The sequence below is a fragment of the Diadema antillarum genome, unplaced genomic scaffold (genome assembly GCF_040938485.1).
Source record: "Diadema antillarum isolate AM-2024a unplaced genomic scaffold, OU_Dant_1.0 scf00000180, whole genome shotgun sequence".
Classification (NCBI taxonomy): domain Eukaryota; kingdom Metazoa; phylum Echinodermata; class Echinoidea; order Diadematoida; family Diadematidae; genus Diadema; species Diadema antillarum.
Genome location: NW_027271069.1, coordinates 1,398,317 through 1,421,062, shown reverse-complemented (window position 1 = coordinate 1,421,062; position 22,746 = coordinate 1,398,317). Strand labels below are relative to the sequence as shown.

The following is a 22,746-nucleotide window of genomic DNA, read 5'->3' as shown; positions in this document are numbered from 1 at the left end:
TCTGCTTCAGATTGTCATTAGGCTGTCTACCTCTGATTGATGACCACTTGTCGGCAGTAAGCTATCTGCTCCCGGGAGTTCAAGGGCTTTTCGTTTATGGAGTGAAAAGAGAAACATATTACTGCCTGGCTCGTAAATAGTCAGAAGTCAGCTAGCTGTGGCTCTCCTTTCCCGATTTACCCCCCTCCCCCTCCCCCATAAAAAAAGGAGTAAAATACCAAATGAAAGAAGAAAAAATGGATGCAGTAAGGTCATTGGAAGCGTCATGTGTACAGCTTGTATGTTGCGCTCTAGCCTGACTCACAGACTGTGAGCTAGTAATCCATGAGCAATATTCTGCCAAACGCAAGAAATGTGCTAGTCTTGGAAGAGACTATCCTCTGCTGTATTCCCAACTGATCATGGAATCTTTATATGCGCGTGTCAGTTTCATTCACTAGAGAAAATCATAAATTAATGAAATATATATCAAAAGAAAGATAGGAAAAGTGGGCTTACGAAGAAACAACCAGAAGATGCTGCATGAAACCAAAGCAAAAAGCAACAACTTTTATCAAGGCATTTCAAATTTTATTTTCCTTTTGCAAAGTGATATGAGATGGGATTCAAATTTCTGTGAGATGCTAGAGAGTTAGAATTCATGTTTTTTACTTCCTTCATATCCTGGCGAAACTTATGTCATATTACTCGTTATAAAGGTATGAGGAATTTGATTCTTGTTTCCAGACAGTAGAGGGATTTTAAAGTATTTATAGATCATCTTTGTTATTTGGGTTTTTTCAATATATTCATAGGTTATGCATGAATTTATCACCATTATCAATAAAGATTGATTTTTGGCAAGTATGATTCAAAGGGTTGTTCAAGGGAGTAAGCATTCATCAATCGTTACATGTCTTGTCAGAAATGAAGATAATTTGTTGGCTGTGGTGTATGGTGTCTCTTTAGACTTTAAGATTTGATTTTACCTTTTGATTGTCACAGCTCAACTTTTAAGATCAGTAATTATGTGAATTGAAAACAAAAATAAGTATGATGCATGGATGAAGATCCATTGTCACTGCTGTTTGACTAATGGGTCAGCAAATATTCTCAATTTGTTAATGGTCATCAAATGGTAGTCTAGATGACCACCTGTGGAATGGTTCATCTTGGGTTTGTCTGATGAGAGCATCAAGATAATTCTCCCTTGCCATGATTACAACATACAAACCAGCAAGTAAAATCTTTGTAGGTTTTTTTGTCTGGCTTCTACCTTGCTAATTACAATATATTGCAAGTACTTTGAACTTTATTCTGTGTCATTTGGAAGCATAACTTTTGTACATAACAAACAGAGGACAGTAAACAAGTAAACAAACATGTAATACATAAAATTTGATAATTATGAATGAAGTATGGAAAGTACAAAAGACCAGGGGTCATGCAAGCCTTGAAAGTATTGCAATTCTTCCATGAAGCATGTCCCTGGAAGTAAGAAACCTGATGTTCTTGCTGTAAGGGAAAAACAACACGCTGGACTGCGATTCATGATGAACTGGTCTTCCCTCATCCCCCTCCCCCTCCCCCCCCCCCCCTCCCTCCCCCACCTCTGTGGAAGAAACAGAATGTACCTGCCCAGTAGAGGGTGAAGAGTGTTTAGGGATGAGCTATTATCTTGACATGTTGGGAGTCTTGCGAGAATTGTATCCCGTCCTCCCATCCTTCCAGAGCAGAGTCCACTGAGCGATAGAGCATGGGTAACTCTGTACTTTTTGCTCATGATCTATGGAAGATATGTACATGTTTGTGCAGGCTTCGCTGATAGTGACCTTTCCAATAAGTACAATAAGATAAGACTCCTATCACCTCGTCCGCCCCACCTTCCTCCAAGAAAATGACAGATGAACTATCTCATTCCCTGCTAGAAAGACAGAGAGAACGTGAGAGCAGTGACGATATCAAATAAAGTTAATCTCTGGCTTTCAGTATCTTAAAGTCTTCTGGTGGCTTGCAAGTTGATTCAGGTATAAATGCTAGGACTACGCTTTTTCAGTATGATTTTGATGTAGCAATAATATGTTATATTGTGTAGATATGTCATTAATGCACAATACCATTCTGAATCCTGAAATAGATCTGTGATGTAGTAATCAATATGCCCTTTAGTGGGTTGTATTTCTATATGCATGTAAAGCATTTGGTTACAGAAGTGACTTCTAGTTTTTCCTTCACTCTTATGATATTGATCTAAGGAAAATGTCATATCATCATGTGTGTAACATATGCTGGTTAAGTATTAAATGTTTTCTTATATCAAATATATGTCACAGTATTAAATCAAAGTGTCATCAAATCAGAAGAGTGCATAGACAGATTTCTTGTCCCAATTTCAATGGCTCACATCGAGCTTTCATAGATTTGGTCGCATCAAATCCATATTCACCATACTGAGTTGGCCAGATGTTACTGCAACAGTAAACATACCATTGAATTTACACGGCTGTCGTTTTCTGCCACTGAATAAGTGCAGCGATTAACAGGGCATTCCCATGCAATGAGTGCGAGATGGGTAATTGGTTTGAATCACATCAACCAGTATATAGAAAGACAATGAATTGGAATGTGAAAACAGTCAATCCTGAAGCGTGTGATGCTTTTTAGCTCCTTTCACAATGGTATGCCCATTCAAGCAACTGTAAAGCAAACTTAAATGTCTGCTTCTACCACTTTCACCATGGTAGAAGTGCGTTGACCCATGATTAGCCATTGGTTTGATGGACAATCAGTCAAATGGAATGTTATGCCTGAAAAGGTGAGTGACAAGGAGTATTTTAAGTATGTATTTCAACTGCTGCATAATATTGATTTAATGCCTATTATTAAACAATGAACCGAAACTTGCATCATAAGCTCTGTCACAACTTTTCACATGTCATAATCATTGACACGGAGATCCACAGAGTGAAGATATCCATGAAGTTCTCACAGATGAATGACAAATTGGCAAAAGTCCACATATTCACCTAATGTACTCTACCCCAGCTTTTCTGCAGACCGCTGAATGAGATATTTTGCCCAATGCAGCAAGAAACCAAATTGTAGAGTTGTCTGGCTCCCACACAAGGACACGAAATAACAAGTGCAACAACCCAGCAATGTCAAGCCCGTCCGTGCTGCCTATGAAAGACAAATGTGATAACACACGCCGCGTGAAGCCTAAACGCAACTGCCCAAGTGTGTATGTGTTTGTATGTGTGTGTGTGTGTGTGTGTGTGTGTGTCTGGTCGTAGGTTCTCCACTGACTGCACGTTTCTCCATCATCGCTTCTGTCTCTCTATCTCTCCATCTCTCCCTTTTTCTCTCCTTCTCTCTTCTGGCTTCTCTCTCTCGCTCTCCCTCTCCGTCTTCCTTCCATTCACTCTCATCACTTTTGTACTGACGGAAGGGTTTTAAAATTCTCCGGCAGGCTAAACTAGTGTGTTAACATTAGTCCAGCAGGGTTCGTGACCGCAATGGATTTGTCCTCGATTCTCGCTCGCATGGTGACGGCGTGTTAGCAGGCTTGGACATTCACCACGTTCGGCTCATCCTTATGCACATATATCCAGATTTCTTGTCAATGGATATATAGCGGCGATATCTCAGCAACGACGCAAATTGATTTCTCCTCAGTCTGTTGTGTGCCTTTGAGTTATGCTCTCCTCTATCTCCTCGGCCAAAGGATATCATTTCAATGCTGCCAGCGCATTCTATGCATTTGTCCACTGAATGCTTTTCTTCGTCGGGCTAATCGCCGGAGCCACGAGCTCAGTGTTTGTTGCTCCACAAAGACCTGGCCATGTGTGCATGACATTTTGTGAATGATTGGAAATAGTCTTTTCATCCCGCCAAAGAGCATTTACCTACCCAAGGACTTTGAGAACCAAGGAGGATACAAAGTCTACTCAGTCGTGTGCCATCTCTCTATACTGTCTGCATCTTTAAAGATGACATACAGCCCGTTGACTACTCACTCACAACATTAGGAAGAAAACCAGCATTCTTTACACTTGCCCTCGTCTGATCACAATCCCCTGTAAAGAAATTAAGGAAGAAAAGGGGGAAAAAAAGGGGGACAAATCTTCGCTTATGCCTATCCCCCGCCCCACCTCCGACCACCGGCCCCACTATAACCAAATATCTGGATTGCCCTATTACTACCGTGCCGACCGTACCTACACACAACTGGATGAATGAAGAGGGAGATCAGAGAAGGCCCCGGGGGATTTTGGCACACGTGTGAGTCTGAGTAAGGCATTGTGAGCTGCGGAGCCGCCTCTACGGCCATTCATCGCTCGCTGCCGCTGCCTGCCGCCTTGGCCGGGCTGCTCACCACGAGGGGGCTGACATGTTAGTGGCCAGGATGAAGTCGTACTTGCCAGCAGGTAATGTCAGATCTGTGTGTCACCTCTGCCTTGCGTTGTGTTGTGCCAGGCAGTGCAGAGCGGGCCCTGCTTGTCGGTGCAGTGAACAGCACTTGCCTGTATACTTCCATTGCCAATTAGGAATGTGAAAAGTATTGTAGTGTGCAGAGTGTTTGGTAATCAACACTCATTAATGTGCCCGTTGCATTTACCTTTATGAGTGTCCTATGGTGATATGATGCATTATCTGTATTCTTCACCAAATTAATCCATTAACAAATGTCATGCTGAGATTGTGAAATTGTTCACTTAGCACCAATTACACAGGTTATCGTGATTGCTAAAACACATACAGGTAGAGACTTGCAGTATTAGTGGTGCCTTCCTATTCAAGTTCATCTCCACAAATCATTGTTATCATGACATCTATATCCTTCGAATTTGTAATTAAAACACAGAAGGTGATGACATTAGTCAAGCTTGAAGAAAGTATAATGGTACCATAAACTGTTTAATTGTTTTTCAGATAATTGTATTGTAAAGCTGAAGTGCAGAAATCACATTCCATAGACTCCTGATGAACTAGTATGTTTGTCTTTTGTATGTCACATCAGTAGGCATTTAAGATTTCAGATTTTTTTCTCTTTTCTGCTGGAGAGAGCATCAATTTTTTTTTTTTTTTTTTTTGGGGGGGGGGTTCAAAATTTTCCAGAAGAGGCTCATTGGCACCAGATGATGTAAGGAACAGAAGGTCTTTCCAAGTAAGTTACAAGGTGTATAATGTCATGTGTAAAATCATTTAAATTTATACCATAATGACAGGTGAATATATTATCATTACAATGAAATATATCCAGGAAAATCTTTGTAATGCTAGAGGTATCAAACCTGTCAGTAATAAAAAGTGATCATTTTCATCAATTGTACCTCTGTTTTGTTTTGATTTTTGATAATATATTAATTTTTATGAGTTCTTTTTGTTTCTAAGTTTGTAATTGTTTTTGGCATGTATAATTCAAACAGAAATTAAGCAGACATAATTATACACATATCACTGCACTATAGATTATGATATGATATAGAGTACTTTGAAACAACTTATAGCATTTACGTGCACTACATTGTATATAAATCCATTTTTTGTATTGTTGTCTTTAAAGCCACAAGTCTTTTAGCTTCTGGTGACCTAAAGGTTAGCATCCATCTCAATATCTTAATACAACATCCTTGAGCACTTTGGGAGAAAAAGAGTAACATACTGTTTTGTGCTTTCTTTCTTTTTTCATAGATATGAATGTATTAAAGAAATTTGTGTTAGTTGTCTTTAATAGATTAATCTATGTGAGTGAAGTATTATTTCTGGAAGAGCCCATCTACAACTCATATCACCTATTTTCAGCATTTGGTGACCGAGTAAGAGTAGATTGTTAGATCGATCACCATCTTGTATGTGCTAGACTAGACCTGTCTCATTATTTCTCTTGCCTAAGGGGCACAAGGAATATAATTCCAGCAGCAAAGTCATTTGCAGTATTCATGACATTCTATAAAAGAAGTGAGTGGTATCTACTAACAAAGGTTATACAAGATTTATGGCACCCTCGGAAAAAAAAAAGCAAGAGAGCAAGATAAAACTGAATAAAACATATAATGTAAAGGTAGTCAAAAAATATTGAAAATCTTGGATCATTTCTATTTGTGGCTGTGGCTTTCTCATCTTGCTTATTAATGTATGAATCGTTCCATGTGCCTCTATATACAACCTTTGCAATCAACCTTCTCTCAACCTTCTTGACTTGTAACTGAGGTAATTTAAAACTGAATAGGTCCTCATGAAAATATGATGTGAATATTCAGGTATGAGCTACATATAGGTGCATATTGAAATGTGGAGGTCTTTTCGTATTCCTTTCAACGAAATTAAAGGTCCTGTTTACCTTTGGGAGCAGTGATTTAAGATATTTTCAAGATATGACATATAATGCATATGTGTAGGTCTGTTGTACCACAAAACATCCTATCATATAAAGTTTTGGTGATGAAGCCTGAAATATAAGGAGATATCTGTGTTTTTCTCAATAAACCGTAACTGTAGACGGTTAAGTATGGAAACATTTTTATTATAATATTATTCAAATTGTGTATATTTAACAATACTTAACATCGATTTTACCGATTCAAATTTTGACAGTGGTTGTTTCTATCCCAAACTCACATTTTAGAACTATTTTAAAGCACTAATGCTGGGTTTTTGTTACATCTGCAAATGGTAAATTATGCCTTTAATAAAGGCCTTTACTTTCATGAAAATTACAACTTTCTGTTTGGCTGTTTTCAACTGCTCTTCAATCGAAAAATTATGTCATGTTTTGAAAAGTTTATGATTCAGAGATCATTGAAGACCATTGCTGGCAGTTAACTGGTTGTGTAAGCAAGACCATGTCCCTCTAGACACATCCAGTATTTTTGTTTGTTTGTTGTTGTTTTTTTTGGGGGGGGGGAGGTGGGTAGGGGGGTTGAATGGCACTTAAAAAAGATTCAAGAGAATGTAAGACTGTCATAATCATTGCTTGATTGAATGATACATTTCATACCTGGATTGAGTGGGGTGAGAACATTTTGCCCCTATGACTCCTTAGGGACAGATTGAACAAGTTGTGTTCCTCATGTTCATGTCAAGTGGTAAGTGAGCTAATAGCATGCTTGGCTCACCAGGATTTTTTCTTGTGATGAATGCCAATAGCTGGACTACAAAATAGAGGAGCATGCTCCATTCCTGAAACGTGCTGTTATTAGCTCATATGAATAAATTAGTTGTCTGTATCAGCAGTATAGTCATTGATGCTGAACATACTTGAAAAGACCACTGCAAACTTGGGAAAAAGAAAGATCCCTTAGGAAGTAGCATTAGAATGGACCAGATCGTACTGGAAGTGGAACATTGCTTCAATTGTCATCAGTGTTTTTATGACAACATTTTGCAAAGGCAATTTATTCATGCTCACTGGGCGCAGCTGCACACGGGCTTTGGTCGAATACGTGCAATGTGTGTAAGAGACCTTCAGTTCCCTGTTCATTGTCAAGGTCACTGTACTATTTCCGCTGTGCCTAGATAAAGGACAAAAGTATCAAAGCTGGACAAGCCTTGACATTGACCGTGAACATTGTTTCATATTACAGCATTATGTCAGGACAGTCATGTGAATATCTGTGATGAAACAGTCAACATTTTACTTGTGTTTTAGTACGTGCTAAAAGTGCATAATAATTGTGACAAGAATGCACAATGTGTCGGTTTCAATGTCAATGTGCTAGAGGTGTAGGGCCTAATGTTTATATTCAAGAAGATTAAACCAGATGATCTACATCTATAATCTCTCTTCACTTCATGTGCAAAATTTTTGCTCTATGTCAAGTTTTACAGAGATGTGCAGAACGTAATTTTGTAGCCTTGCAATGTTTATCTATGATTTTATGATTTTATGGGTGCATTTATCTAAAAATTGTCTGAGGCAGAATCACGACCCTAGATGCGTTTCAGGCAATGGTTAAATAAAGGCAACCGTGTTTTCAAACACATTTAGAAATGCCAATTTGAAATGCCATTCAAAGGGCGTTTCAAATGCATTTGAGACCACGATCGCCTTTCTGTGAGTAGATAAACGCAGTGCTATTTTGAAACACGTTTATATCTCAAGGTCAGCTCTCAGCTGTTTCCGGTTGTGTTTTCTACCCATTATTTGTGTGTGAATGATGAGGCATGTTTGATGGTACGCAGTTAACCTTACTTCCAGGTCGAACAGTGCAAAGCAGCTGCACAGTGACAACACACAAATAGCAATTGCATAGTGGTGTGATAAACGCAGCACTCCAAGAATTGCGTTTCAAACCATGTTCATAAATGCCATTTGAAATGCGTTTTAACACATGATTCTTTCTCTCTCACGTAAGATAGATGCAGCCTATTATGACTGACTCAGTACTCATTGTTTCTGTTCTGTAAACCAACGCTTGTCCGTACGACGAATTATGTAAACACGATTGCGTGGAGAATGTTATGATTGCACTTTTTTCACCTCGTTCGCAAAACATATCCGTTCCATTTTTTTTTTTTTCATTTTAATTTGGATCTGACCGGTAATGTACTTTTCATTATTTCCTCCAGTGCAAAAACTTTGTGAGAAGAGAGAGAGAAAAAAAAAAACCTCCTGCAATTTGCTTTCCTTTCTTCCATGTCCAACTACTAGAAAAGGAAATAATCTATGTTTTCTGCCCCTCCCTCCCATCCTGCCCCCCCCCCCATTTTCACGAAAAACTTACACGTAGTGGAATTACACACCAGCAGGAGAACAACAAATGTACACCTAATCTATTGATTCAAAGAATGTACGTGGTAACAGCTATGAGTGCATCCGTATCATTACACAGAGAAAGTGCTGGTATAATGTGGTCAGTAATGAGAGATCAGAATACTCCCTCATAGTATGTAGTTTCCTACAGTGCACTTCCTGCTGTAGATATCCTGGTCTGAAGGTGACACGTTGGTAGATGAGTTAGAACTCAAAGAATGGCAACATGATTTATTTGTCCGTCACTTTGCGTCCGGGTCTTTAATCATTTGTAAGTTTTTCTCCCAGTATATATCTGGATTAGCACGCATTTCTATTCTAACTAGATACTTTGAATTTAAAGACAAAACTGTATCAATCAGTATGTCATAGATTATCAGCGGTTTCATTTGTGATGTGTTCAGTGCAGAAAACTTCATACATTTAAATTTGATTGCAGTGAAAATTAACAGTTCAGGGGGAAAAAAATCATCTTCTTTTTAGTGGCTTAGAAACATATGAGCAGTTAAACCCTATATGGATTTCATGATGTCATATTATTGTCATTATCACACATTGACCCCATAACAAAATGATCAAATACTCTAGTAATGCTCTACAAAAGGGACAAAATATGATGTGTCTGTGTGTAGGCAAAATAGATGAGGGCATTTTAATGATGATAATAGTAATAACAGTTCATATTTTATAGCGACTTTCCACTGGAAACAAAGCGCTGTGAAATGTCATGTTATACACATAGGAAACAGTATTTATGATTCTGTTTTCAGGTACAGAAAATCATGTCTGATCAAAAGAGGCATTAGATTTCAAACAAAAGTGCTTGTGCCCTGTGCAGTAGTAGTGAAGATAGTAGTTGTAAGAAGTTTAAGCAGGGATGTTTGGAATCTGGAGGCAAGTGTGAAACCAGTACAGTGTCCTCAAAAAGCAGAGCTTTTCAAGAAAGCCGCTACAGTAGCACCACCATATGGGGGGAGATGGTGGGAGGTGAACTTGGTGCCCACTCTTTCTGTCTGTCTGGGGGCAAAACAGACTAATCCACATTTCATCTGGAGTACCAGGAGGGAGAGAAGAAAGGGGCTGTTTGCCTTGGTGCCCAAACCTTATTGCAGGCATTCAGTGGGCTGTGAAAATCAACACTTCGTGGTGACCCTCTGATCTTTTCACATACATACAGCGTGACAGTGCAAGAGGAATGACCTCTGCAGAGGGCATGGTGGAAGAATATAGACTCAACATCGTGGAGAAGAGTAGAGCTTATGTGCTCTCTTTTTTTTTTTTTGTCTGGAATCCCTGAGGTGTACTCTGGAGAAAAATGATTTCAGTTTTGCCATACCCGGCCTCTCTGGGATCTCTTTGCCTTGACTGCTAGAGAGTGATGGTATGGCATCAGCATACAGGTGGTCTGTAGGTTCAGTGGGTCCCAACCCATTAAAGTCCCATCATTCAGTCATCAAGCCGCACACTGATGAGGATTACACCACTCTAGGTTAATCACACCCTGGCATTAACAGTGGACCGTGGTTTGGTGATGAATTACCAGTTGGGATCATTTATTTTCTTTTAAAGACATAAGAGTATGACCATCCATTAATTTTGCAAGTTCATCTTCAGCCCACATCCACAATGTTCCTTTGTAGCAGTGTAAAATATGATGTCTGCACCAAATGTTGGAATATGTATATTTTCCAAGAGGATGAATTCATTTATTTTGATATGACAGAAGTTTGCTTACAATGTGAATAAACTGATATTTGGGCTCATTATTTTTTTTTTCCTATCATTTCTTGTGTTTTGTGGTCATGGGTGTACACTGTGCTCAACTGTGTTCTTGTGAAGGAGTGAATGTCATTGATGTCTATCACCATGCAGTGAAGAAGTATTGATAGGGTATATGAAGAGAGGCATCGTAGGTGTTACAAATGCTGATCACTTAATGACATATTGCTGTGGAGGAGACAGCTAGTATTCCATGGAAATACACGATTTGATGTTTGGGGCGTGATTTTCCACCTAAATGTGTCACCTCAAATGTTTGGGAAACATTGTGACCATTCAGGATGAACCTGCTGATTTTCACTAGCCTGATGTATTCTAAATGCTGAATGTTTCCACAGATGTAGATATATAGAGCTAAAGATAGTTTGGAGGGATGAATACAAGGCATATTCTGCCCTGGCACATAAAGCTGTGTATGCCACATGTTGGCTTGCATTGTAGATTTTCTTTTTAAACTCACTTGACTGCTCTTTGTTTTTGTGTTTTTATATCTTATATGAAAGTCTGTGGTATGTGATTGGTTGTCAAGCTGGATGCAATATGTTATGTACACTGTATGCGTTTTCGTCGTGGGATCTGAGTCCGGTATTTTTTTTTCCTCAGAGTTATCTAACTGCGAGAGTGATCCACTTTCAGCTGCACTCTATCCCAAAACACCTGTTGAGTACATACAGGGGTAGGGACTAATGGAGCAGTGGCAATGCCCTTCATGCTGAGCAAAAGGAGTTCAAAATGAAAATACAGATTGCAAGGAGAATGGCCTCTACACACAAGGGTCTGGAAAATTCATTGAGGAGAGTGGCATGCTAACATAATCCGATTGGGGTGGGACTATGGAGGGCAAGCATTCTCATGTAGTATGATAACCACAATACTAATGGCAAGCATCATGATTCTCACATGCTGTCGGAGTATAAAGCTGTGTAGAAAAATTCAGACAAAATGGTGATCGTAGTGAGTAGGTACATGCAACAAACATAGCAGACAAGTTGACCTCGCAGGAAAAGTTGAGTGGTTTTTGCGGTCTCTTTTGATTTACCTGTGCTCCAGTCATTGAGACCTTGCATGTAGAAATATTAACTCTATCATACCCACATATGCCTTGTTGTGTGATGTCTTAAAGAGAGAGAGAGAGAGAGAGCCTTATATTTCATTCTTGGCAGGTCATGACTTGATAGAATTAAATGATGCAGCTACTCACTGTCTGTCCAAAGGATAAAATGATAGTAATATTTTGACTTCTTCACTCTTATGATCCCTATAGAGATCTGCAGAACTAGTCGTCTCCCCTGTCCTCTTCTCTCCCTCAGCATGTCACACTGCACTGGTCAGTGCAGACAGGAGCAAAATTCAGACCACTCGGTTTTGCCTGGAGGGTTCTCATGTATCTGCGTGGAAGGAAACAAAATACCATGAATGAAGTGCCAAAGAAAAAATATGTTGTACAATTTACATGTAGAAAGAGAGAGAGGGGAGAGATATAAAAGGATATATTATATATACATGTATCTGTGTATATATGTATATAGATAGATAGATAGATAGATAGATAGATAGATAGATAGATAGATAGATAGATAGATGATAGATATGCACTGTGGTTTTGTTTATTTCAATATCTATAGGTTTGTGAAGAACTTATGAGTACTATCTATGTATTTTATAGGTTTTGCCTATTTCTCATTGCAGAATATTTATTTTGATTTTGAGTCATCTAAAGTTATAACAGGATTTCTCATATTACTAGATGCTAAAACAGTGTACATGCTAAAAATTTCCATGTAAGTAGATATGAGTTGTGTCATTCAAAATGGAGACATATTTGTATTTTGATCTGAGAAACAGAAATATGTAAACTCTGGAGATGAAACACTGAGTAACATGGCATGTTTCTGTTTACTTTTATCAAATATCTCTGTATCTGCACATAAAATTAAGCTCAACTTTCCATGCACTGAAAATGAACCTTGTATCGTAACATCAGGTTTGATAAGCAAAATAACTGTATAATGGTGGGTACAGATTAGCGCCATCTGTCTTTGTTACTAAGTGTTTCTGTACTTGATTTGAAACATGAAATGTATATTATATACATGTGCATATTGGCTGGACAAACCCTGTATTAATCAATTACTGGCCTCTAGATGGCAGCAGATACATTACTATGACAGTTCTAGAAAAAAAAAATTGCTCTGCACTGGGCAAGGACATTTCTGTTCTTGAGAATTTCATCGAAAGTGATGAAACCCAGAGAGAAGGCATACAGTAGTGAAGTTGTTTTATTTTGTTTTGTTTTGTTTTTGACATGGGACTAGTATTCTTTGTTACATGATGTGATAGGTTGTTGTTCTGTCTTTGTTGGATGTTGATATGTATTCCTTTCCTGTGTATGACATTCACCGAAGTCATCGGTCAGTAATAGTCACACAGTAGTTATCGTAATGCCTGCATTTCTGACAACTGATAGGGTTTGATACATTGCAGCGCCCAGGATATGTTTTATCAGCAATTTTGTGATAACCATGGCATAGAAGAGATTCCCAAACTGTTGTGTGTCGACAAGTTTGATGTTTAAATCTCATCAATTCAGGATCTGATACTACTAGGCCTGTTTTGGTGAGGTAATGTCTGCAGCTATGTATAATTGATGAATACATCAGCACATTTCAGACAGCTCTGTGTTGGTTTGATGAACCCTTTTTCTCTCTCACACACAAATGTCAATTGCTTCTCTGAAGTCATGATACCTGAAGGTTACTATAGATACTCTTTAGGCCAAAATGTCTGTTTTAGTGATTATGAGAGCTTTCTGTCACCATGTTCTCTCTGTTAAATATACATTGAATTACTTGTACATAATTGCAGATGCACTGATGACAAATGCCATATTTGCTCATTAACATATGTATGGTGATCTGTTATACATATCAGTCCCCCCCCCCCAAAAAAAAAAAAAAAAAGTAGAAGAAGATTGTACATCTCACATGTTGCTCTTTATGTAGGAGTTTGTTATTCAGTTCAAATGTCCATGAACTGGAAAGTTTGTTTTCATAATTTACACTCTTGATATAATAAGAGTGGATATTGATATGAAGAAGTAGGTGCTATCTGAAACATGTACTGCACTTTCTGATATCCAGAAGCAATCGATATGTGCTGAAGAGACAGAACAGGGGTTCATCAAACCAACACTCATTTCAGTATGTGGGACAGAGTATGAACACCATGAGAAGCTGGAGAGACTGTACTGCCCACGGAGGAATTCTAGTCCCATCTCAGCCTTGGATCGTTTCATGAAGCGATTTGGCAGATTTTTTTTTCTCTGACAAACTGTTATAAGCTACTGAAATTCTTTCATCTGATTGTCTGAGAGCAAATTTGTCTGACAAATTTGTCTGACAAAACGCTTCATGAAATGTCCCCCTGATCTCTCACTCCTGATTGGTACATTTTAGATTTGTGAGGTACAAAAATAGACCTTGCTCCTCCAAGAGTTTTTTTGAATGTTTCAAACATAATGCCTTTAAAAATGGGATTTAAATATTGTCTTGTATTGTAGTGTATAAGCAGTTATTTTTCCGTACATACATTTTAGTGGGTGAGGAGATAACGGACATTTGTGCGAGATGTGTTTTCGCAAATTGACACATGCCATCGTATTAAGTGCATTATCACCCTAGCGCATGGCGACACACTTTCGCGTGTTGTTAAATTTGCAGTCCAACACTGTTTCGCGAAATTCACGAAAATTAAACCGTCGTGATAATAACGACTTATACAGTAATTTATATTTGTAACCCTTTATGTGCTGTGAGTACTGATTGGCACAGAAAAGCCTATAGCATTGTGCACACCGTCCAAAGTCCCTTGAACAGTAAAGTGAAAATGTGTAACACTTTTAAACACATTTCTGAGGGTTGCAATCATCAATACCCAGGGAAACTTTTATCAATGTTTGATGTTTGATCGCCAATCAAAAGCATTTGCAAACCCATGTGAACTCGCAAGAACCACAAATTTCAGTGTGTTTGTCATACAGAGTGGTTGATAAATGTTCTTTTATGATTTGTTTGTAGTCAACCTGTGACACATCCATTCATTTGTGATTATATTGAATTTTACTTTCCGTGATGGATTTCAACATTGTGCTTAATTTCGCTTTTGTTTTTCTCGCATTTCCTTCCGTACAGATGAACTGAACGAGCTCATCAAATGCATGGTGTGTGGAGATACATCGACTGGCTTTCATTATGGTATACACTCGTGTGAAGGATGTAAGGTAGGCAATCAAGGCCCTTTAACACACACTCTGGGTGCGAATGATGAAGCGGGGTGACGATGGTCCTGGGAGGACGGATGTTGATGTGACATCTAAAGCTAATCATGATTGGTGGCTGTCGATGTGATAGATGGTTTGATGGAGCTGTGATGGCGTGGTGGGAGGGACTGTGACATCATGATGCAGTATTTATACCAATTTCACCATCAACATCATTCTTGAATGAAGCGGAATACCAATAGAATTAGTGATAATCACCCACACAAGTTGATGCTGGCAGAATATTGGTCAGGACTACAGGAGTTGGTAATACATACATGCAATGGTTGACATTTCGTAAATGATTTTGCAATTGATTCTCTGAAAGTACTCTTTAAAAAAAAAAAAGAACACCCATCACATCAACCTTGTCAATTAGATAACTGGTAGAAGGATGACAGGACATTAGAGCAATAGTAAATTCTTAATGTGTCTGTTGGATGGTGCATTAGTGATAAAATGATGAGTGGTTGAACAGACCAGAGAGATGAGTAATCGAACCATGAAGTATTATGAACGATTGGTATGATGGTGATGAGAGAGAGAGAGATATATCAAATCACAAGGTGAAGGCTGACTTATGCCAAGTCTGACTCTGTCTAGACGTTTGACTACCATTCTGAGTGTAATGAAGCAAACTACTCCAAAGATACGGTAGAAAGGTACACGCTGTCGGAGATGTAGACAAAGTTGGAGTAATTTGTTATGAATGCCTTCACCGTCATTTGTCAGTGCTTTTGTCATCCAGATAGCTCTACTCTTTCTAGTCCGTGGTCTTCGTAAAGATTCATAACATCTTTGAGTCCAGTACAGTAGTATTTTTGGGAGAAACTCTGAAGTTCCAATAATGAAATGTTGCTATTTGAAATGAATTGTCACACATGTCACGTGAGAAACTAGCGTGAAAATAAAAGTTCACAAATATTTTTGCTTGTCGTAAGTTAACACTATTTAATGTCTTGGTGCCGCAAAGTTAAAGGACAAGTTCACCTTCATAGACATGTGGGTTGAGTGAATGCAGCAATATTAGTAGAACACGTCAGTGAGAGTTTGAGGAAAATCGGACAATCAGTTCAAAAGTTATCTGCTCACTCAAGACTGGATGAGAAGACTACTATAGCTTGTGATGTCACATGTGTACAATGATATAAAGAAAGAATAAAGAAAATTCAACATATTTTCACTTTTCTCGCATAACAAAAGAACACTTGACTTCTCTCTTTCAGAAGGCAGGGGGAATGATATTACCCTTAACATATACATGTCAGTAACAAGTTGAAGAAATGTGCACTTTATTCCAAAAGTGAAGTTATGTGAATTTCTCTTTTTATTTTCTTTATATCGTTGTATGCATGTGACATCATTCACTGTAGTAGTCTTCTCATCCAAAAGTGACTGCGCAGATACTTTAAAAGTTCATAACTTTTGAACAGATTGTCCAATTTTCCCCAATCTTTCACTGATGTGATCTACTAATATTGTTGCATTCACTCAATCCACATGTATATGAAGGTGGACTTGTCCTTTAAAAACATGTCAAATTCATCTTACCTGGCTGAGCAGAAAAAAGAAAAAAATTACTTGCACAAAAATTTCCACATTTATAAATACTGACAAACATATCTTTGTCTATGTGAATAATCAGATGGACTTATACTTAATTCTAACCCAGCATAAATGATAAGAATTTGCTGAAAACCACATATGTGCACACATACACAAACACACAAATATATACACATATCCACACACAGAACACAAACATACAAACTTTTTACACAAATAGGACATTCTTAGAAAGGTATTGAAAACATGGCTTTTTCCAGTTTAGAATACGTTTAGAAATTACGTTATTAGAAGATTTCTCGTGCATGATTAAGATGATACATAGACTTTTATTTTTACAGAAAATGATGTCATGAGACATATCTTCACTTTTGCTAACTTTCAAAAGAACATTTCAAATTTTAAAAGAATAAGAATTGATACATGAAGAGCATCTGGATTCTTTCAAAATCCAGCCAAAATGTTAGTGTTTAGAAACTTGGAACAGTGAATATGGGGACTGAGAATCAGTATCCTATATGGTTTTCAGCAATGCAGCTCCTTCATTTCTGGAAATAATGAAGCTTTGCATAAATTGTTAGTTTCTAGCATATTTGAGACAACAAGAACGTTTTGAGGCATATGCAGACAAAGTGTAAGGGAGAAAGGTACAGAGAAAGACAAGGGAGGTAAAACACTAATGTGATATGGACTGGCCTTGAGGGAGATACAACTTTTATTGCCTGAAATAGAATTGTATTGTCTGAGTTGAAGATGAGGGCAGTACAATTCTAGTGAGGGCAATTAATGTCATATCCCTCGAAAGAAGCCAGTCCATGTCATTATTATTACCCCTTTCAGGCATCTTGAGCAGTAGCATAGATTATAACAATGTAAACTTTTTACAACTTTTCAATAGCAAATTTTCACTCGGCTCCAGGTTGAGCTCTACACCACTGCAACCATATCATGCTTGCACACATGCACAGCACAGCCATGCAGCGCGTAATGACCAACTCACGCAGTGGCACGATCGTCTTCTATTTTCATGTGTTAACGTATGAAAATTTTCCCTCTGTCACAAACTCAAACATGCAGCATGCGTTACAGCCATGTGCGCACAGTCACACATACGCTTACGCACAGAAGGCAGTTGCAGGGATCGTCCTCAATTCTTACGTGTTAACGTATGGGAATTTGCCCTGTGTCGCGAAACCATTCCACGAGAAATTCTCATCAACAGCAGAATTTCATCACCTAGTACTGAAGTGCCCAGATGCTACACTCCCCTCATTTTTAACACATAAATTCCGTAGTCATTTTAGAAGAGGGGGATATAAGAAATTTACCCTCTTTTCCCTGCTGGCACGTAAAACGAAGGGAATGCAACTTTTTAGAATCACAGCTCAGATGTCTGATACGGGCAATAATACATTTTAGTTTAAATGGTAGATGATGAAAGGGAGCTTAGAATACAGAGAGAAGAATGAGGGGAAGTTGACATAGCAAGAGGTCAGGGATATCAGCCTATTGGATGAGATAAACTGAACAGTGGGCACAATACAGCTACACTACTTCTCCAGGTCTAGCTGCCAGGCTATGCCTACACTGATTTTCAGCTGATTGTATTCTACATTTAATTACCCTGATACACCATTGTGAGTGAGGCTTAGCTTTGTCCTGTGGATGGACGTCAAAGCCACCAATGCCCAATTGCGCTCACATAATATTGAGATGCCACCTCGGAACCCTCCCCTTTTACACCACCTAATTTGTAGTTTCCCAAAGGCAGTGACCTTCTGGCTCTAAAACAAGCCATGGAAAGGCTTTCCTTCATTGTCATTACTCGTGTAGCATGCATATTTCATGAACTTGTCATACAGCGTGAGGGGGATCAAGATTGTCTTTAACAAAATAAGTTTCCCTCTCCCTCGACCGGCCGGCTGTTATATGACATTGGAAGTGCAAGGGGAAGCCATGTGGCACCAGTGGGTGTGTATGGAAGATGGTGAATCATTTCTCGGACCTTGTCAATCTATCATAGTGCTGCTAACCATTCAATTATTCAGAGCACAAAGCTCACGAGGGTGAGATTGAAATTGCATGCATATGTTTGGCTATCAGCTCTGGTATAGGAAGACAGAGTAGAAGGGAATTGAGGAGGAGGAGGAGGAGGGGGGGGGGGGGTGGAAGAGGAGGAGATGGGAGGACTCTAAAGACATTGGGGGTCATTCCCTGCCAAGGTGGTGTTTAATGATCCAGAGATTAGGATGCAAAATGGAAGAGCTCTTGTGATTGACCCTCATCACTTGTTTGTGGCAAGTTAAGCTGCATTTATCATCTTTCCCATGTTTGAAACACATTTCAATACCCAGTATCAAAACGTGTTTGCAAAGGCCTTTCAGATCGTTCCTTGAGTTGTTGGTTGCGTCCATCAACTCAATCGCAAGTGGAAAGGAAGGCAGCTCCATTGCACTGTTTGACCCGAGGAACTGAGGTCATATAGTTGGCAAGGGTAGATCCAAGCTATAAACGCCTTTCAGAACGACATTGCGTTTATCACCTCTGCCGAAACGCTTTTCTGGCTCAAATGCATTTGAGATCACACTTTTTTTTAACCATTCAAAATTGCATTTCTAACCCCAAAATCCAAACAACTTTGCGTTATATCCCTGAACGAAGTCATTCGGAAACTTTAATTCTATGCCAGAAGTGAGTTGATGTGCTTTTTGTCTATCAATCAGCCACTTACAGCAATGCCATCAGATTAGCTTATCTGGCTAGATCAAAACTTTTTGACATGTATGTATCAAGTATTTTCAGATGGCAACGATTGTGAAAGAGATAAAAACAGATGTTGCAGTAGATTTGAAATTACAAGTATTATCAGTATTTGACAAACAGCCCATCACTTGGTTGTCCATTAAATAAAACATGTTTAACCTGTTGAAGACTAGTCCCGAGCATTATCAGGCAGGTGTCTATGGGAAATGTGTGCTAGATAGCAAAATCAGCCTGTCCTCAACAGGTTACTAGTCATGTTGTCAATCTAGTGTATGCATGCACTTCAATGCCAGAAGATGAAATAAAGAAACTTGCATAGTTTTATGTATGTCGTTCATTCGATATCCTCACAAGCAAATACTAATGTATACTCCCATTATCAGCTATGGGGAGTGATTGTGCCATCAGAACTGATTTACAGTGTATATTACCAATTTTATTATGATTGTGAGAAGGAACACTGATTTAAAGGTGAAAGGCTGCCGAGCAAAAAAATAAATAAATAAATAAAATTGTCACCAAACTTAAAGGGATCATATAGTTTTGGTTGAGACCTAACTTCAGGTTTCCAATATTTTTTGGTGAGAAAATGAGAAACCTCTTATGAATATGAAAGAACATGTAATTCCAAGAGGAATTCAATGTTCATTTGATGAAAATTGGTTTTGAAATGGCTGAGATATCCAAAATCGAGTGATCCTGATAAAAGGTGGAACCTACACTATATTAGGATCACTTTTCATCAAATCAATTTTGAATTCCTCTCAGAATGGTATGCTTTGTACTATTTCATAAGTGGCTTCTTGGTATCTTGGAAAAAGTTAAAAGTCCAATCCTCATCTCTACCAATATGATACTATCCCTTTGAACAAACTTCGTTATCAGAGTGGCTGTATGGCAACTTATCAATTTAACAAAGTTTTATGTGTCTGAAAAACAAAAAAGTTGCAACTGGAACTAGAGAGTAATATGTCAAATCATGGAAGATGATATTTGGATGCAAATAATTCTCCTCAAGACTGTGACTCAGCCAGTAGGATTATCATGGATCGATGATGACCTCCAAACTTCTATCCTTTGAGCTTTGCTCATATTCAGCGAATTTTATCAACAATCTAAACAGCCTGGTAACTTCAAAATTACAAGGTCATGATTGAGCACTTGGGATGAAGGTAACTTAGTTTTAAACCCAGTTTCCTGAATATGTTTTTCTTCCATCCCAGGGGAATTAGGCTGGTGCATGGTAGGTCTGAATAAAAGGAAATCTCGATGCTCATCTGTCGGGATGAGCGTTTATCGCATGATTTTGACTGAAGAAGTCACAGATTTTTAAATTTTGTGTGTTTTTTTTAATACAATGTGTGACACTATGGATATGCCTGTATCGTTAGAGTTGACTCCGTGTGAAAACTGTTGAGAGAGAGAGGATTATGTCATTTTGCTCACAAGGGCAGAGGTTGTCATGGTGGTGGTGTTGATGATGATGGTCTCATCATCATCATGCTTTAAGTTTTGAGTAGAACATTGTCGACTGAGAACCAGATGGGCCCCTTACATTATGAGGAGATGATGATGATGATGATGATGATGTTGATGATGATGGTAATGGTTGTGGTGATGACGACGATGATGATGATGATGGTGGTGGTGGTGGTGGTGGTGGTGTTGATGATGATGGTCTCATCATCATGCATGCTTGAAGTTTTGAGTGGAACATTGTCGACTGAGAACCAGATGGCCTCTTACATTATGAGGAGATGATGATGATGATGATGTTGATGATGATGATGATGGTGATGGTTGTGGTGATGACGACGATGATGATGGTGGTGGTGGTGGTGGTGGTGGTGATGATGATGATGATGATAATGAAGATGATGGAGATGATGATGATGGCAATGATAACAGTGATGATGATGGTAGTGTTGGTGATGATAATGAAGATGATGATGGTGATGATGATGATGAATTTATGATGAAGATTATGTTGTTGATGATGATGCTGATGACGATAATGATTAATCAGTAAAAACATGAAGGATGAGCTTGTTGGCCAGACCTACAGATGTGCAGATTACATAAATGTTGTGTGATAGTCCGCTGGCAGTTTTGCCTGGGACAGTCGTTCAACTTGGAAGTGAATGATACTTATTGATGCCAAGATTTTATAAACATGTCAGAAATTCCAAGGCATTGAAATGATATTGCTTTTTGTATTAAATATGCATGTGAGAGTAAATACTTGTTGTGTCAAGACCATCTAGTTTGAAAAAGTCATATGCGTTGGTCATATATGTATCTTGCTGTTAATGATATTTCTGAGAGAAGCAAATTGTCGATCATGAGTGTATCATAATGTTTAATTAAGTATGACTAATGACAGACTGATCCATGGAAATTCCTTTACCTTTTCTGTAACCAAGTGAGGAAATTTCACAAAAGAGGGTCACTTTATTCAGAGAATTTAATGTTATCGTTAAGAGGGTTTTAGAGTATAATTTGAATGTGATAAGTTTACCTCTTCATATTTATGAAAGCTAATTACCATGTCTGATGTACAATTGTAAGAACAGAGATGCTATTCCTGATGCACTAGCGTTGTTAGACTGCTGACCAATATGGAGTAATGTTTGGGGGGCCCTTTGCTTTTTGGCTTGTCAAAAGGCGCATAAAATATTCAAATGCATTCCGCCGGCCGACAGGTTTGCAGTTTGTGTGGGGTCAGAGGGGTGAACTTGAATGACAGCAGGGAGTTTTGGGGCCGCGCATGGCGACGCGTCCCATCAAACACAGGAGGCAGAAGCTCCTATCCCGTTTCAGATGCAGTAACATTGAAGTGGCCCACTCCATTCCCTTTCACCTAAAATCAAAGTGTGCCTTCCATTTCCCTCTCATCAATAAATCTCATTTTGCCCCCCTCCTCCTCCTCCTCTTAGATTTGCTAATCTCTCCAACCCCCTGTCAATTACTCCCCTCTCCAAACCGTCTCGCTGTCCGGGGGAAAAAAACAGAAAGGAGTTGGAATCGTAAATTGAAAGAAATGAAAATCCTTGAACTTCCCTCTCCACGGAAGAGGGTCCTTGACATACATGTTTGTGTGTTGCACCAAACAGATACGCCTCAGCCGGGCTTTGATACCCAGCTCCAGAGGGAGACATTAGCTCAAGTAATACATTATTTGCGGTAATGAGTATTTCACTTGAGTGTGCCTCTCTCCGCAGCCACAAAGTTGCAGCCATTATGGGGGTCCGGCTCTCACCAGATTAGATTGGAATGAATCGAGAAACTTTATTGGATGGGGGAGTAAGGGCAGGGGGCATAGGTCACATACACTAATCAACCTGTCTCTTATAAGGTATATGGTTCAATATAGCTATTGATTCACAATGTCATGCCACCTTACTGCTAATAATCTGTCACAAATATCAGTGTGGTGCAAAGTGGTTGCAAAGACATTGCTTTCTGATGTAATCATCAGTAATGTATCAGATCGATGTACACCTGTTCATCAGAACATTTCCTTGGCACGATATCCAGAGCTCCAATGTTGTGATATTGAATGCACGTCTAAATCACATAGGGCCTA

General features: G+C 38.8%; 1 protein-coding gene across 1 annotated transcript in view; it reads left to right on the top strand.

The window, feature by feature from the left end:
* The first annotated feature begins 4,369 nt into the window (after positions 1-4,369).
* LOC139723007 (uncharacterized) overlaps positions 4,370-22,746 on the top strand; it is a 43,862-nt gene continuing 25,485 nt past the window's right edge. Inside the window, exons 1-2 of the mRNA XM_071634286.1 lie at positions 4,370-4,406; positions 14,704-14,792. Of these exons, the coding sequence (XP_071490387.1) occupies positions 4,370-4,406; positions 14,704-14,792 (126 nt within the window). The remainder of the gene's footprint in view (positions 4,407-14,703; positions 14,793-22,746) is intronic.